Source organism: Carassius gibelio, chromosome A8 (genome assembly GCF_023724105.1).
Source record: "Carassius gibelio isolate Cgi1373 ecotype wild population from Czech Republic chromosome A8, carGib1.2-hapl.c, whole genome shotgun sequence".
Lineage (NCBI taxonomy): Eukaryota > Metazoa > Chordata > Actinopteri > Cypriniformes > Cyprinidae > Carassius > Carassius gibelio.
The window spans coordinates 5819172-5837991 of NC_068378.1; the positions used below are offsets into that span (position 1 = coordinate 5819172).

An 18820-nucleotide genomic window follows, 5' to 3' on the forward strand; every position below is an offset into this window, starting at 1 on the left:
GCAAACTGAAGGTGGAAATGGTTAATGTTTACATTGAGGTATGCCAGGGCTCCAAAGTTCTATAGATCTTATATTATGTTATGTATTATGAATGTATGTTATGAAAATTATTTTTATGTCAAATGTTTAAGTCAAATAAAGAGTAAATTTTTTACAATCAAATATCAGTGGAACCAAACATATTTTACATAAGAAACTAATAGCTCAGAACATAACTTAGACTTTAAATTCTAACTGAGACTTTAAATTCTCTTGATTCCAACTTTGTAATTCTGACTTCTCTTTCTCAGAACTGCCTGATATAAACTCGCAATTGCAAGTTATAAAGTTTGAATTGTGAGATTTTAACTTTTTTTCCTCACAATTTTTATATCACGCTGTTCCGATATACACTCACAATTCAAGTCCAACAGGCCATTATTTACAATCACACACACATGCGTGTACAACACATACTCACATTCATGTCGTCACTGTCACTTCTTTGCTGTGTATAATAGTAACCAGTGTTTATATAAAGCGCTTTGGAAAGAAGGAGAAAACGACGCGTCAGAGAGGTTGTTTTCTACAACGGGCTGTCCACAGGCTGCGCTCCAAACTAACCCCACATCATGACATGTTTCATTTTTTAAATAAAAATTGAAAAAAGAAATGATCGCGGCCGAAAAAATTATCGAGCTCATTTTTTTTTTATCGTGCGATTAATTGATTTATCGACTATCGCGACAGGCCTAGTTATAACATTTAGTTTCGTCTCGTTTTGGTCAATGAAAATGAAGAGACATTTTAGCATAGTTTTTATTTTGATAACCACATTTAGTCTCGTTTTTTTTTTGTCAACAATATTGCATTATACATTAATAGTCATCGTCACATGACCAGCATTTACATTGCGTCTCGTTTTTGTCATGTAATAAAGATTCCTTGATGACAATATTTAGTCAATTTTCATTGACAAAAGCAACACTACTACTGGTCAGAGGTTTGGAATAAGTTTTTTTTTTTTTTAAGATTTTGAACAAAGTTAGCAAGGTTGCTTTTAATGGATGAAAAATACAGTTAAAACAGTGATTTTGTGCAATATTATTAAAGTCTAAAAACAAGTTTTCTGTTTTAATATGAACATTCCTTTTAATTACTTTAATTACCAAATGATACATGTCTGGAGAAAAAATCGATACAGCTCACCATTCAAATAACAGCATTCAATTATTTTAAAGGGCAGTGATTCATTTTCTATACCCACTGTATAATTAAAGTAAAATGGAGGATCTTTAAATATTTAAACATTTAATAATTTATAAGAAATATTTTCTGTAGTTGAAAGAACAGTGACTAAAAAACATGATTAAAACCATATACAATACAATATCTTGATGACTAGTATATGTGAATATGTTGGCTAAATAAACTACAGTTTCAGTGGCAGGTGAAAGTTCACAGCTGTTTGAAATGTTGAGCCTGATGGCGGTAACTAGAGAGTATTACCAGTAATCGGTGGTGAATGGGTGGGCTTGTGTGAGTCGCTCCTCGTGGCTGATGGGTGGGCCAGGGCAGAGGTCCTAATCTCACACGACCAGAAGGGTGTGAATGTGCAAGACTGTCTATGGCATTTAGGATGGGATGTTTTGAAATTGATTAACAGGCAGTTATTAACACACACACACACACACACACACACACACGTACAACACATCTACGCATTCCTGTCATGACTGTCACCTCTCAACAGTTGCCTGATGGTAACAAAGTGTGCAGCATAAGTCCTGAAAAAAGTAGCCAAAACATTTTGATCGCCCCCAGGTGGCTGGACCCAGTATTAAGTCATAAACCCCGCCCTCTCCATGAAATCTAATGGGACATGAGACCAACTAAAGAATTAATTTACCCATCGAATATTTTTTTTAACAAAGAATTTATGTAGTTTTCATCACACTAATGTAGTAAAAGATTAGTTTTAGTTTGTTATTTGATGCTATAAATACGGGAATGTGACGTCATGATTGACAGCCTCTGTTTTTTTTTTGTTTTTGTTTTTTTGTGAACGCAAAAAGTCTCTACACAAAAAAAGTTGTCTTAGTTTGTGGACATAAAAAGTGTGTTTAAGTCCTTAGAATCTCTTTTTTAATGAAGGACATTTGTTTTGTCTCAGGGGGAAGTGTGTAACCCATTCAGGTTTGGGGAAACTACACTGGCTCAGTTTATCTGTGGCATATTTAGCTGCCCTTCTGTTTTTGTTTTTTTGTTTTCACCAAATATATATTTGGTGGAATTGAATGGAAAGCTATGACATCAGAGATTAGTTTTCGAGGTGCAACTGCCTTGTATGCCACACAATGTCAAAAAACAGGAAACAATAACTGATCTGCATGATTTGGTCTAGTTCTGAAACTATGTTTGAAAATATATACATATCAAGGGTTGTTCTTTTTATGGTTGATATGCTTGTATGCTTCTCTCTCTCTGTCCATAGACACGTATGCAGAGTTTACAGCCAGACCCAAAGGCTCAGTACCGCAGTGTGTACGGTGCACTGAAGAGGATCGTGCGGACAGAGGGCTTCCTTCGGCCCTTGAGGGGCCTCAATATCACTGTGCTGGGGGCCGGTCCTGCACACGCACTATATTTCGCCTGCTACGAACAGATCAAACGCAGCCTTAGTGACGTCATACAGAATGGAGGCAACAGTCACATTGCTAACGGTAGGAGAAGGGATTATTCTGTGTGGTCTTAAAGGGATAGGTCACCCAAAATGGCAAAAACTTGCTGTTTATTCACTCCGCCATCCAAGAAAGGTGACTTTTTCTTGAGTAGAACATTAAAGGAGATTTTTATCCAGTTTTATCTGTGGTGCAATGCAATTAGTGGCACTTGAGAGTAAAAAAAAAAAAACATCAGGCAACACAAAATTTATATCTGTGGTTTGGTGACCTGGTTTAAATTGTTTGCTAAAAAGTACTGGTTCATTTGTTCACTAACTGGACATCACTCCAGTCCTTTTTCCTAAAGATATGGATTACAGGTAATAATGTTGTAAATAATGTTCAGTTTCTTGCACAGAATGATTGTTTCGCTTCATAAGAACTCAATATATTATAGTAAGGAGTCACACATTTTAATTTTGTGTTACCTTGATATGCATTTTTGACTCTGAAAGTGACTGTGGACTTTCATTTTATGAATCACCAAGAACTGATTTCTACTAAAAATCCCCTCTACTGTCCTATTGAAGAAAAAATGTCACCTAATGGCCTAATGGTGAGTAAATTAACAGCAAATTTGCATATTTGGTGAACTATCCCTTTAATGAATAGCCATTGCTAGATTTCTGACTCTGAACTGAAGAGCAAGAGATCAAGAGTTTATAATTTGTCAGGTCCAGGGTTGTTTTGTGTCCATTGTGCCATCATTTTGAGGAAAAGGAATGGAAAGGGGAGCGGCCCTGTGTCTGTTGTTTAGCACATTTTCAAAAGTAGCATATGACTATGAGTTTCTGTTCTGTTATTTCCACAAGTTGTGACCTGATATGGTGATGTCCATATTTTTTCTTCTCTTTTCTGCTTCAGGTGTTGCAGGAAGTGTTGCCACTGTCCTCCATGATGCCATCATGAACCCAGCAGAAGGTATTCTTCTACTCCCAATACCAGTCAATAATGAATCTTATATTTTAACTCCTGTTATAGGTTAACTTAAAGTGGTTTGTTTTGGGGTCTTTCAAGATAACGGTTGCAGACTATGCCCAAGAAATTCCACATTTCATCAACATTAATTTTAGATTTTATCCAAGGATTCTCAATCTTTTTATGAGCTTATTTACCATATTTTCCGCACTATAAGGCGCACCTTCAATGAATGGCCTATTTTAGAACGGTTTTCATATATAGGGCGCACCGGATTATAAGGCGAATAGAATAGAAGATAATGTTTGACTGGGTTTGCTTTATGCAATGTCAACCTTTTGTTGTTTTTTTGGAAAATTAAAGGCTTTTAAGTGTGCTTTATAGTGTGGAAAATACGGTAGTTGGCCGTCCAAAGCCAAGCCCCCTGAATGCATTTATGATCACAGACCAGAATACCAGAGACAACAGCGATAAAACTTTAAAAGTACTACAATGCCATTCTACCAGTCTGCCATTCTAGCTCTGTCTGCACAGCGTGCGTGAATGCACTAATGATGCATTCTGTTTGCACGAATGGTGCGCAGAGCTATGCAGATACATGTTGACAGGCAGGTAGGAAAGCTTTTTAAAACACTCGGACCAAGCGTTTTGATTGGATCTACATTTCTTGGTCATACGCCTTCCACAGAATATATTAATATGCATTTTAATGAGCATGGAAAAGCTCAGTTTATTGTACTAAATGACAGTTTCTATATATTAGTTTAAATTTCACACAACAGTTTGGCTAAATGGCTGTGTGGACTTAGTGAAAGAAGAAATAAGTTTTTAACAAAGATGCGTTACTTAAATGGCTGATTTCAGTCTAATACTAGCAGATTTGATGCAAACCTAATTGCTGCCCCCCTCCCAAACAAATCATGGCGTTCTCACACCACACATATTTTTTTCCACGCGGTGAAAAAATACAATGTGGAGTAGAGGACACTGACAACATGCTAACAGACAAGACAGGGCAGGTTACTTTTGTTATGAAACTAAGTCTCGGGTTTTAGATTTTCTCATTTAAAAGAAAAAAAAGATTTTGTGGCTCTTTAATGTGTCGTGACAGATCGCTGTAGCGCTTCAGTGCATGCTGCACCTGAACCGATTATATCTTCATCTTTACTTATTATAGCAAGAAATAAACATGAATGAACATCAGAATGTACCTCGTTGCAACCGCGCAAAAGTGTCAGTACTAGGGTTGTGACGGTGAGGAAATTTTTTGCACCGGTTGATCGACGTGTGACTACACCAGAAATACTGGTATCACTGTGGAGGTGTTCCCTCTTTTTCTCGCTTTCAATAGTGTGTAAAAGCTGCGTGTGCATTTTACTATCACTTTCAAATAGCGGCAATTTGGCGTAAAGCAAGTGTTCGTTTTGCGTGCATTTTACTTTCGGCGTCAATTGCTTGAATGCAACAGCAAAATACAATGTCTAACTCTCTTTAGCCTATACATAAAACCTATAACTTTTATTAGCAAAACCAATAAAAATGCACCGTGCTAGGGCAGGCTATGCCTAATATAAAATAAAAAAATAACTTTAACCTGTTAACTGTCACTCACGTTTTTGAAGATAGACTTGAATGTGCATGATACAAACCTAAATTTTTATAATTCATGACTGAAAACATTTTGTAACATGATTTTGATGTACCATTTACATGGTAATGCAATGTTTGATTTTAAAATGGGTTTTGAAGGATGAATTTTGAGATTTTATGTTTTCAAGTGATATATAACTTCTGATGATTTCTCAAATGTGATAGAGAAAAAGGCAACGAGGAAGTCTTATTTTTAAACAAAGGTAAAAGCTCCTTTTGTAATGTAGATTTCTGAGGGTGCACTCTTGTCATAAATTAATCTATTACTTTTCCTACATAATTTTTAACAAAAAATATCGGTATAATATATATTTGGGAGTCTTAGACCTTTCCAACGATATATAGTTTGTCAAGATTAGATTAGATTTGATTGTAATATAGTATAGTCAACGTAGGCGTCCCGTATACGTATACCCAGTTAACAGGCTAGATAAAGTAAAAATCAGCAAACAATGTGAAACCATTTAAATAAGAAATTAATGTTTTAAGAAAAACTTCCAAAATCACAGATAAACGGCAAAAGTCAACAGGCTTTTCAAAATCCTAAATATTGCCAAACACGCGCTTTTGTACTTCGTTTGGAAACTAAATCATCCGTCGTGGTCTTGTCTGTCTCACCTCACTCTCCTCACTGGATAAATTAAATCTGATCTGTACATGCGACTGTTGTTCGGCACGCTGCATTGAGCTTGTGTTCAGTTTTTAATTGCAGTGTCTGTTCTTTAACTGAACTAAATTATTTTTATTACTATAAATAATCAAAACAAGGGTGGGCAAGTGACGTAACTTAACATCGTCAGCACCGTCTATCGCGGCAAGCCTAGTCAATGCACATTGACAAGTCCACTGATGTAAATCTGCTCTCCTGTCGGGTTTGTTTGGCAGATTCACAGTTATGATTGGTCAGATCACTCCATCACTCTTTTTCTCTCTCTCTCGCTCAGTGGTGAAGCAGAGGATGCAGATGTATAACTCTCCGTACCGCAGCCTGTATGACTGCGTCCTGACGGTCAGTCGCAAGGAAGGACTGGCCGCTTTCTACCGCAGCTACAGCACTCAGCTGACCATGAACATCCCCTTCCAGGCCGTCCACTTCATCACTTACGAATTCATGCAGGAACATTTTAACCCCCAGCGCCAGTACCGACCTGAAACGCACATCCTGTCCGGCGCGGCGGCCGGAGCCGTGTCCGCTGCTGTAACCACGCCGCTAGACGTGTGCAAGACGCTGCTAAACACGCAGGAGAACGTGGCGCTCAGCTCCGCACGAGTCAGTGGACCGCTCTCTGGCATGGTCAACGCGCTCAGGACGGTGTACCGGCTGGGAGGCGTGCCGGCCTTCTTTAAAGGCGCAAGAGCACGGGTGATTTATCAGATGCCGTCTACGGCCATCGCCTGGTCCGTGTACGAGTTCTTCAAATACTCTCTGACCCAGCAGGAACAACACATCCAGGAACTGGGGAGGGGAGCTCAGAAGGCCAGCCCTACATGAGTCCGTTCAGCCCATCCAAAGAGTGAGCGTGAGGATCAACGGACAATGGAAGAATGTAGACGCTTATTTCTAATGCAGTAGACACTCCAGCAGCTTCTGTGTTTGTTGCTAATGTATTAATTTATTGGAAGAGTTTAATGTTGTTACAAGGATGTATGGAGCTGCACACTACAGAACGTTCTTGAAAACATGATGGAAACCGAAAGGTAAAGATGTGTAAATGTTTTTTTTTTATTCTCACTTACATAACATATTTATGATTGAGCATGATGGTATATCTATTTTTATATATATATGCGCGCGCGCACACCATCTGCTCAACGACACAAACCTGTGAGGAAGAACTTTTTTAAATTTTAACTTTTAAATATTTTAGGGGTTCAGAGGAGTTTGCTTTTAATACTTTAGTGTTTTATTTTTTATTTTATTTTTATATATAATTTAAGACATTCCTGAATCCTGTTGCGCAATAATCAGACAAATTTATATTATTATTGCTATTTTTTAATTATTATAATTGCCTAATCATCTATAAAAGCTGCTTCCAACTCCACATTTACTATTTAAATTTGCAACCACTTTAAATTTGTTGTATTGTCTTTTTTATTTTATGTTTTGTCTTTTAAGAAAATATTGATGCTTATTGATCTTAGTCAGGGAAGATGACAAAATTAATTTGATTAAATGTACTGATGAAGTACTGGAATAGGTTGTAGGTCACATCTAATTAAGAGTATTCAGAGTAGAAGTAATCAATGAACAAACAGACTCTTTTTTTTTTTTTTTTTTTTTCACCTTCGATTCAGTTTCATAAACCCTGACAGAAGTTCTTAAACTAGATTACTCCGTTTTCATGCATTCAATTTATCCAAATATTTTTCGATTGTCTAATCTATTATTAAATTTGGTTTCCAAGGAACTGGATTCTAATTTAATGAAATTGCCTGATTGCATCTCACTAAAGCACTTGTGATTTATAGTGTGTGTATTCCTCTGTTAATGCGCTCAATTATTTTCACTTTAGCAGTGGAAGTTGAAAGCTGAAATGAATGAGTTTTTTTTGTGTGTGTGTAATGACATTTCTTTTATTGTTTTAGGACATAATTGTCAATGATGATATATATTTCCAGTCAAGCCTGTGATATAATTACGAGGTGTGATCTATGCAGTGGGTTTGTTAAAACCCTGAGCGTGCACTAAAATCCCAAACCCAGAATGAAATCCTTAGTCCTTAATGAGGCAGATAAAAGGTTTCATAGCTGTGACAATCTGTTTTAGTCTGCGAGCAGATTTATTCTGTTTCTGAGCTGTTTGTGAATCTGCAGCTGACTGATTTTTGTTCTTTGTGTCGCCCATTCAGATTAAAGCTGGCCTTGATTTCCAGAAATAGACCTTAGTCAGAGTAGAAAGCATAGTTAATGTGTCATGAATGAAAACAAGGCTGTGGGAGACGACAGTGTTTTGTTGTCCAAATGATTGACAAGCAAATGCAGGTTCGACTAACTGAGAACGAATTCTGTAATTTAAAGCTTTATTTAATATAGAAGCCCGTTCTCACCACTAAATAAAATGTTTGTTTTTTTTTTAATTGTGAGATATAAACACACAAATCTGACTTTATATTTTTCTCGCAATTGCAATTCTGACATTGTAACTTGCAATTGTGAGTAAAACAGAAAGTCTGAATTATACAGTAGATATAAAATCGCAATTGCGACAAAACAACTCCGAATTGGAGGTGCATGTTCTTTGCAAGATATGAACTCATACTTACCTTGTTTTAGTTTTTATTCGGTGGCAGAAACATGCTTCCATAATTTAAGGCAATAGTTAACTGAACAATGTAAATTTTCGAGTCATTTGCTGACTTTTATGTGAATCCAAACTGTTCTTCCACAAAACACAAATTAAGATATTTTCATATTTTTCATCCATCCATTGAAAGCCGTGAAAACCAATATGTTCAAGCATCAGAAAGTTCATAAAGAATCAAAGTAATTAATATCTATCAATGTATAGACATAAATTATGAGAGCATGTTAAAAATATCTTTAATCCCTTTTGGTTTGGGTGAGTAGATCCATCCTTTTTTGGGTGAACTAAACCGTGAAACTTACATTCAGTCCAAAGTTTCTAAGGCTTTACCCAAACCGTTCTCTCCTCAGATTTCTTGAATGAGGCCCAATATGGCAGTATTATAGTTTTACAACCAGAAATTAGTTTTCATTCCCATCAAATTACACATGGCACATGCTCTTGAGGTCAGTGAGGAATTTGCACTGGAATCACGGACCATCATCAAGCGAGTAGAGGAACGCATTTGTAAATAGTGTATAGTATTCTTAAGAGTGGTTCGTTTTGACCGCTTTCGTTTGAACTCTATTTTATGGGACTTTTAATTTGATCAGACTTTTAGCTCTTGATTGAGATGATACACATGTATCGGGCGCAGGACGTCCTGTTAGTGGACCAACAGATGAAACGCACACCGAAAGCATCCTGCAGCCCTAGGTATCTCCGCGCCAGGGTTTCGTTTGCCTCTTCAGACGTTCGTCAGCCGTTTGACAGTGTTCATACTGTATCTCTGCAGTCGTTTCATGGGACGGTGTGTGAGAGGGTGTCTGGATGTACTCTGAGCTGACTGGTTCAGCTTTAGCTGTGTTCTGATTGGTCTGTGCCTTTCTTGTGTCCCCTCTCACTTCCTGTTCCCTTGGACTTTTGTCCTCGGCTTTCTGTTTATTTCCTCTCATAAGGGCTGGATGTTACGGAAGCCCGTTCCCGCCACTAAATAAAAACTAATGAAGTTAATTGCAACTTTTTATTTCACAATTTAGACTTTTTTTCCCTCATAATTGTGAGTTTGTATCTTGAGATATAACTTGCAATTCTGAGAAAAATAAGTAATCAGACTTACACGTTTATATCTCGCAATTCTGACTTTGTAACTTGAGTGTTATACAGTCAGAATTGCAAGATATGAACTCGCAATTGAGAAAAACATTTAATTGTGACATAAATGACCAATTACCTTGTTTAATGTTTACTGAGTGGCAGAAACGGGTTTCCGTAGGATGTCCCTAATGCCGGTCCAGTGTGGTTTTTGTTTGTTTGCCTTCTGATTAAATGCTTTTTGGTCTATTACTTGATTTGCTGTGTGTGTCCAGACTAGTTTGTCCACTAGCATCTAAGAACCAAAGAAATGGACGACATCTCTCACTATTATTACAGTATCGCAGGGTTGCCAGGTTTCCACAACAAAACCTTTCCAATTGCTCCCCAAAACTAGCCCAATCGTGTTTCAAGGGAGATCTCAGCTAAAAATCTCATTCCGGTGGGGTAAAGTACACGGTTTTGGTGGGGTTCCCTTGGGAAAATTCACATTTTAGGGGCTAAATCTCACCTGTTGGGGTCACTTTAACCCACAGACATGAAAAACAACCCGCGGCAACAGTGTTAAAGTAGCCCAAATCCACAGGAAAACTGTGGACTTGGCAACACCGCAGTATAACTTTATACATCACAAACTAACACATGTCTTCATTTGACCTGTCAAATCAGTGAACGATGATGTTAGCATTTGACATATTGAGATTTGTATAGCAATGCGTTTTAGGTTTTCATTTTTTAGGATGCGTAGTTGGGTCATTACAACAGAGATGATGGATGTGGTGATATTTATCACCAGGGACAACACAAAGCAGAGTTTTATTTTATCTGACTGATCAAGGGCAAGTTTCCGTTACCCTTTGGCTCCTGTGGTAGGGTGGAAACCCCATGGGTTTGCTTCTTCAGGGTCCAGCATTTTTAAAATGCTTCCAATCTGTAATTGCTCTGCAAAAACAGCTGTTTTAAAATACACATTGCATTCGAAACCATTTTAAATGTCAGTTTTCTTATTTGGGTCCAGTATTATTAACACCATTCCGTTCGTTCTTTGTATGTCGATCTTGTCTGATCATCACTAGGTACCATGTTTTGAGCCTTATCCTGATATTTGTAGTCTCCTAAATATGCATCTTGAACCATGAACCATGTCTTGGCCGCTCTATGCGCACATTGTAGAAGAAGTGGGAGGATTTTGGTGTTAAAAATAGTGCCATCTAGTGTACACAAGGTTTTTTGTTTTCTTTGTTTTTTTTTGTTCTGTACTGCAATGAAAATGTAAAATGTAGACTCTAAAACTGATTTGTGGAAATGCTGCTACAGTTTGAAACACTGGAGCTGAAATAAAATGCACAAAGATCAAATGACACTTGTCTTGTTTGGTTTGTGACCTTGTATGAATGTTTGTCATGAATGCATAAGTGATTGTGAGGCTCGCTTTATGGCCTGTTAATAAACAATCAAGAAAAGATACATTCAGAAAAGATTTAAATATGCAAAATGTTATTTTTTCACCTTTTTATATTTTTAATGAACATTATCTTATGAAAGTTCTATAATAAAAAAGACAAGCTATCAAAACCATATGAACCTGCTGTTTGTTCTCAAAAATATCTGTTTTGAAATATTGAAATACTACCTAATGTAAATCAATAAATATTGTTTAAACAGAATGTTTAAGATTTATAAATGCAAAAAGAGCAATTGTGAATGAAAATTGAGCAAACAAAGTCTTCTTCTTCTTCTTCTATTTTTACTGGCGGTTGACAACTTGTTGTTGTATTACCGCCACCTCTGGACTGGAGAATACCCACAACTTATATTATCTCTAAACTTTTAAAACAAAGCAACGTGTCAAAAGTGTCCATGGACCTCTCTGTCTGCAGAGGGCGCTGTTGTCCAGAGTATATGCCTGTTTATGAAGGTCAAATGAGGATAGCAGTATAAAACCTGTTTCACATAAGAGTGAAGACATTGCTCTGTTTAGTAGTATCTATATACAATTTTTTTTTGTGTAAATGTATATATATATTTTTTATTATTTATACATTTTTAGTTTATTTAGTTATTGTTATTTTACTACAACTTGAGAAAAAAATTAGAATTCCTTTTTTTTTTTTTTTTTTTTTTTTGGGAAACAAGCTATTTTTTTTTTATCTTGCTTGTCAATTGTGTCCAGTATTCAGAATAATAACTTAAATAACTTTGATAAAATATTGACTTTTTTTCTCTCTTTTTCTTGTTCTTCACAGACTTTGTATCTTATACCTTTTAACAGGCTTCCATAAAGTTTACTTATAATGTCATCAAATAAGATAAATGAGATAAATATACATTTAACTTCATTATAATGTGGCGTAAAAGTTAGGTTTTTGTGTCTTTAGATACTTTAGGCCATACAGACTTGAATAAGAAATAAACATGCAAAAGTGTATTCGCAAAGGCATTGGCCAATTAACTCTTTGTGGTTTGTTATAGTCACCTGACGAGGTCATGATGGACAGAAACTCTTCAGCAGCAGTTCTTGATCACTCCTGCAAGGAAAACAACGTCCTCTGTTCTCCGATTGTGACTCATGTCTGAGGACACGTACACACTCCCCACACACCGCTCGGCCCTTGTGTGGTGTTTTTGTTTGCTCTTGTCTGAGATGGGTGTTTATCTGGGACGTATAAAAAGATAGTCCTCCATCATCCTGTGCTGAAATGTCCTCATAACCCTCCCAATCACTTCATCTGCACACGCTTATCCTAAATCACAGATAAAGCATGTCAAGGGTCCAGGTCTTAAGTGAATGTTCCCTCACAGAACAAATGCATGCTGGAGACAAATATTACTCTCCAGCCATCCAAAATCATGAGTCATCTGCACATCCTTTTTTGACGTTTGAGTCTTGTATAGTGCCGCATTACAGAAACATCCTATCTTAAGTCTAAAGTTAAGATCTGACTCCACCGTGATACTCAGAGAAAGCATTATGGTTAGCTGAGATAGGACTGGAATAGAGCCGTAGCTGTTTTGTTTCTGTGGCTGACTAACTTTGCAAATCATGAGGATGTGCTGTTGAGCATTGTCTTATCAGTTTGGGCAAATTTGTCACGGCATATTGCAGCGCTGACAATGGCTCTCTGTGTGGAGGAGGTGAACGTGCCCATCACTGCAGCGGAGGAGATTCTGTTTGTTTTGGAAAGCCTCAATGGAGGTCATAATGGTCTTACGACCGCACGGTGCGCTCAATCTTAAGAGCCATCAGATCATCGAATGATGCGCATAGAATTTAGGATTCCAGCAGACTAAATTTACTTCAGTTGAGTTAAACTCATTTAAAATGAGTTTTAGGGAAATATGCAATGCAAAAAAAGAGGTTTTTCCTCAGTATTTTGTCTTGTTTTCAAGATTAATATGTCTATGCATTCCTAAGGCAAGAAACATTTACTTGAGAAGCAAAATAACTTTAGATATTAAGTCTGGTTTTCTAATAAATTTGATAAAATTAAGCGAGTTTATGCTTAAAGGGGTTATTTGATGGGATTTCAAGTTTTACTTTCTCTTTGGTGTGTTACAAGCTCTTGGTGCATAAAGAAGATCTGTAAAGTTGCAAAGTCTCAAATATAAAGAGAAACGCTTTATAAAAGTTAAGACTCGACCACGCCCTCCTAAAACGGCTTGTTCTAACACACGCCCACATGTCTATGTAACGATGTGGGAAGATCTGCAAAACGGCGCACAGATCTTCACGCAAAGAAAGAAGGCGTAACTTTGATTTCGGTGGTTGTTGCCACCGCTGCCATGTCGAGCCGGGACACACGGCATCACAGTATAGTGAGGGGCGTAACATTTTCGTCACACGCTTGAGGTATTCGGCCAATCACAACACACTGGATAGCTGGCCAATCAGAGCACACCTCACTTTTCAGACCGATGAGCTTTGTAAAAATCTACGTGTTTCAGAAGGCAGGGCATAGAGGAGAAACAGTAATGTATTATTGTTGAAAAAAAACACTTTTTATTGACAAGTTTAAAATATTTTGATTTATTAAATCAGGTAATTTAATAAGATGATTCTAAAAATTACATTTAGAAAAAAAAAAAAAAAAACTCTGGAAATGAATTCCAGAGGTCAGATATTGTCCTTTAATGGAAATGTTGATATATATATATATATATACACATGTGTGTGTGTGTGTGTGTGTGTGTGTGTGTGTGTGTGTGTGTGTGTGTGTGTGTGTGTGTGTGTGATTTAATAGATGTTCTTTTTTGTATTCATATATTTAGATTATATATTTAGATAGCACAGTGATAAACATTTTTTCCACATCAAAGTACATTTTCTAAAAGTAATTTTGTTTAATTATATTATAGAATTTAATAAATATATTATATTACATTTTATTTATGTTTGTATATATTTGTACATTTCATGTCAAAGTTCATTCATCTAAATCAAAAAAACATATATCATCTACAATTTTAAATATCAGTATAATGTCAGTATATGATGTCATGAATTATACAAAAAAAATTTTTATAAATGTAAGCCATGAATCTGTAAATTAAGCGGTAGCTGTGGGATTAAATGTGCCAGATGTTTTGGCCTGAGTTGTTCCAGTGGCTCAATAGAGACTAACAGAGATCTGCCTTCAAATGCAGAAAATAATATTGCAATGTTAAAAATGTTGATACATTCAAAAATTCTTAAACCTGTTCATAGCTGGTTTATATGGATCTGAAAAACAAACAAACAAGAATAAACTTTGAAGTGGGATTGTGGATTTATAAAGTGGATATAAAGCAGGCATCCTTGTAAATACTTAAAAGTAAATATATCTGTTTTCTCCTTGCCTTGAACAGCTTTAAGTAAAAAGTGGTACAGCTTGCCCTACTCTGCTATTTCATACAGTATTGCAGTCGCATATTCCCTCTGATTTATATCCACTTCTGAATAGCGTCTAATAAATCACTGATCTGACTCTGTATTTAGAAGATCCAGTCTGACGACGTGTTTGAAGCCGACGCTCCTTCAGTCAGTTTATAAGACAATGAGAGTTCTCATGTGACTTGGGCTTCTCTGTTATCATTCTTTGTGTGTGTGTGTGTGTGTGTGTGTGTTGGTGGGGCAAGATCAGCATTTAAGTGTGCTCATCAATAAAGCATGCTGGCTTACGTACATCTAAATACAGAGAAAAGGGTGGAGTGAAAGACATTCAGGGAGTAGTTTGAGTGCTCATTAGTGTCAAAAGCACATATCCCACTTTGAACAACAGGTGTGAGAAGGGTAATGACAGCTCGTCTGATCTGATGACATCAATCTCCACATGCAGAATACAGCTTAGCAATAGAAAACAGGTTGTCATGGTGCTTGGCAATAACTGGCAGGTCAACTTCTGAACGCCGCAAGGCACTGAACATACACTATTTGCTTATATATATATATATACTATATATATACTATATATATATATTAACTCATATATTTGTAATTTGCCATTAGAGAATGCTATTTAAAATAAATGGCATATTTAGTTGATATCCAGTATACTGGTTCATATTTCATGCATTGCATGTAAATATAAAGTTATTTGTATTTTTTATTTTTACATTTTAAAAAATAACAATGTGGTAAGGTCATAATTACTTATAAAATCCATGTTCATTATGTTTACTTACCAATGACAATGTATTGTAAAAATACCAATAGTGTATATTTATATTAAATGCGATTAGTTGAACTTAAGAGCGCTTTTTTGGTCCAATTCATTAGGAAGGATTTAAATACATTTTCAAATGTAATTTCATAATGTTTTTTTGTCTTTGTAATATGGTTACAGTGTAACTGCTGAATGTACTGACAAGCGTTTATGGAGGACTAAAATATACAATACTTTAATGTCATTTATACTCAATATTATGTATATTTTGCATATTTGTAATGATGACGTTTCCATTTTGTACATTTAAGACTTTTATAAATTATATTGAATGAAACTCAGTTCACCTATTTTTTTTAGATAAACTCAAGGGATATCAACTCTTTGCTCCAAAGACTTTTGTGAAATAGTTTTATAACATTCAGAATAAACAACACGGTTTTGATAGAAAATGTAAATTTGTATGAATTTGCTTGAAAAGCATGAAGGTTCATTAGACCGTTTTATTAAAGCTGCAGTCGGTAACTTTTTTGTGTGTTCAAAGTATACAAAATGTATATAATAAGCGAGTACACCATGAATCCATTTTCCAAACCGTGTTTTTAGCTTGTCCTGAATCACTAGGGTGCACCTATAATAAGTGTTTATATTCGGACTATTTTAGATTGCTTCGGGGATACCGCGGCGGAGTAACCCAGTACCTTTGTGATTCTTCATAGACATAAACAGAGAGAAGTAGTTCCGGCTACGATGTTCTTCCGCAAGACGCAAGCAGTTCTGTTTATTAACCGCTAGAGCGTCAAAAGTTACCGACTGCAGCTTTAATAAGGGAAATAAAGATAAACATCTGCTAATGTAGTTGTCATATTACAAAAATTCAAATATCCAAAGAGGCCACTAGTGGGGTAAGATAATATTAATAGTAATAGCTGGAATCTCTTCCTGGTGAGTGTCTGTATCAGTCATGCGTCTGATTAATACTCATGTCTGTTCTACAATGCTTAATGGCCTGTAACAGGGCTGCTGGTTAGAGCAATACGTGAATCAGTCATGATAAAGTCAACAGTCAGAGACCCAGGTCTGTGTTCCCCCAGCTCTCTGACCCTGCCTGGGCATGATTGGTCACTCCTGATGGGGTCAAAGGTCAGGGCTGGTGTGATCCTGTGACTGCTCTTCCCTGAGAGGGTCAGTCGGGGAGCATACACTCACACACCAGCACACAAAGCCATACTCCGACATTTAAACATAAAGACACAGACTCATGGATCTGCTGTGTTTAACGTGGGCCGGCTGTAAACTATCTTTAATCACAGCTGGAATCCAAGCCATTCATTCTCACTGACGTTGAAGAATGATACACACTTGTGCTCGCCCCTCATGCTTGGTTTTACTCTAATGCACTCATTGTACACAAGCTCTCTTAGCTAACAAATACATGTTTTATTTGTTTAACTGTATCGCAGACATAGCTTAGGGTTCATGAAGCATGTGTTACAAAGGGGAAGTCTTCCATGTAGGCTATGAAGGTCTCACCTGATAACGGCTTTGTTGAGATAAACATAATTTTGTGCTTGCGCAGTATTTGCAAATGCAAGCAACACTACTATATTGCTCAAACTATTTTTGGGTTGAGAATTGAACAATCTGTTATTTCAGGCAGGACCACTGATTAAGATCAATCTGAACATTAAGGTCCTGAACATTATTTTGGCGACAGGCTTTGCTCTGAAGGGTCACTGAGATTTTAAACAAGAAGCCTAATGCAATTACCATAATTTTTAATGTGCAACAGATATAAGATTTCATGCAGAAGTGATAGAGATCTGTAAATAAGGCTGTGCCAGATTAAGAAACGATTATCTGATAAATTATTTCTGCGGACAAGATGTTAAGTGATCGCTACTGCATAAGGTGGAGCTGGGGATGGAGGAAGGCCTCTGTCCCTCTTTCAGTGCCAACTATCCTCACAACTTCTGCACTTCCTCGATCAGCTGTCCTCGAATCATCAGTCTGTGTACCTCCCAATGGATCAGTCTAGGATCAACTGAGTCTCTGTCCAATATTAACTTTTGTGGATGCTCTCTCGTCTCAGCACAGTGGAGAAAGCATATTTCAACCATAATCAGAAATGCTGTTCTCTGGTAAGAGATTGGTGAAAATATTAACAGAAAACTGACATATGTCATACAACATTTTTAATACGAGAGGGAAGAATGATGCCCAATTTAGTATACTCCAGCAAATGGAGTATACTTGTTAGCTTACTTGAAGACAGGTGATCATTGTCTTCTTAACTGCAGGCTATAGGGAATACCAAAAGCCTGAGCAACAGGTAAATTCCAATAACACACACAACGCTTTGATCGAGAGCACCTTTCCTAAAAACAGCTTAGCCAGCAATGAGAACTTTCCAGTGATGAACATTATTTGTGCCAAACAGCATATGTTCCAAGCACGTTGCCAATAACCTGTCAACGTTTAAGTATGGGAATAAAAGCAAATCTTTGCTTAGCTTATAAAGACACATTCAGGTGAATGGAGAGTGAAGAATACCCAGTTGTGATGAAGACCCCCTAGCAATCACCCAAAACATCATAGATACACCCTAGAAGCCACTAAGTACCCCCTAGCAACTACCTATAACACCCTATGTGGGTACCAGTAGCAAACCGTCCTGGGCACTCTAAGAACCCCAAGCTACCACCCAAAACACCATATTAACCCTTTAGAAACCAACCATAACACCACAGAAGGAGCCAGAAAGCTTCCACCTAGCACCTACACTGAACACCCTTAGAACCCCCATCCAGAAACATTTGGAAACCCCCCTCTAGAAAGCCCTAGCATTCTGGTGCTGAGTTTTACATAAACATGTTCACGTAGCGGAGATGGTCGGAGACAGGAGGTCATCAGGCACGTTGTGTCAAGGATCTGCTTCAAGCCAACTTTGCTTTCTAACACTCAAAGGAGCATCAGATCGTTTCGTTCAGAGCAGGTGATAATTGACGAGTTTGCAATGTTGACAATCAGGTCAGGTGTGGTTCCGTGGAATGATTTCTAATAATCATCATTGGCACAAGATGACTCCTCACCCGATCACTGAATAGATCTTCATTAGAGGTGAGGATTCGCTGCTCAATCTGCTGCAGTGTTTTCACAGAGGGTGTGTGTGCTCGAAACAAAGCAGGACAATAACGAGGTTCATCAGGACATGGTGTTCGTGTGATGTGTTTCTTGAATATCTTAGAGGTGTGAGCAAAGACATAACAAACACGTGTTGAGTATCTGAAATCAGGAGAGAAAGTTCATCAACAATACAGATAATGTTCAATCTAAGAAACGTTTCCTTTTTCAAAGTAAATTGCTATGGTTTGTTGATTGAATGGTTAAAATCTCCTGTAAGCAGACCCAGCACCGTATACTGCCGACCCATATCAGCTTGTTTACAGGTTTCTTCTTCATCTTTCAGACTCGACATGCCGGCCCTGTCACACAAAAACCAATAAATCATCCCTTACAGAGGAAGC

At 37.1% G+C, this 18820-nt stretch overlaps 1 protein-coding gene across 1 annotated transcript; it reads left to right on the plus strand.

Annotated features, from left to right (window-relative positions):
* Window positions 1-510: 510 nt before the first annotated feature.
* Window positions 511-11009, plus strand: LOC128018245 (mitoferrin-1-like). The gene is made up of 3 exons (XM_052603637.1): window positions 511-2702; window positions 3567-3623; window positions 6215-11009. Exons 1-3 carry the CDS (start codon window positions 2480-2482, stop codon window positions 6760-6762), a joined length of 828 nt encoding a protein of 275 aa, XP_052459597.1. The 5' UTR covers window positions 511-2479; the 3' UTR covers window positions 6763-11009.
* Window positions 11010-18820: the final 7811 nt, after the last annotated feature.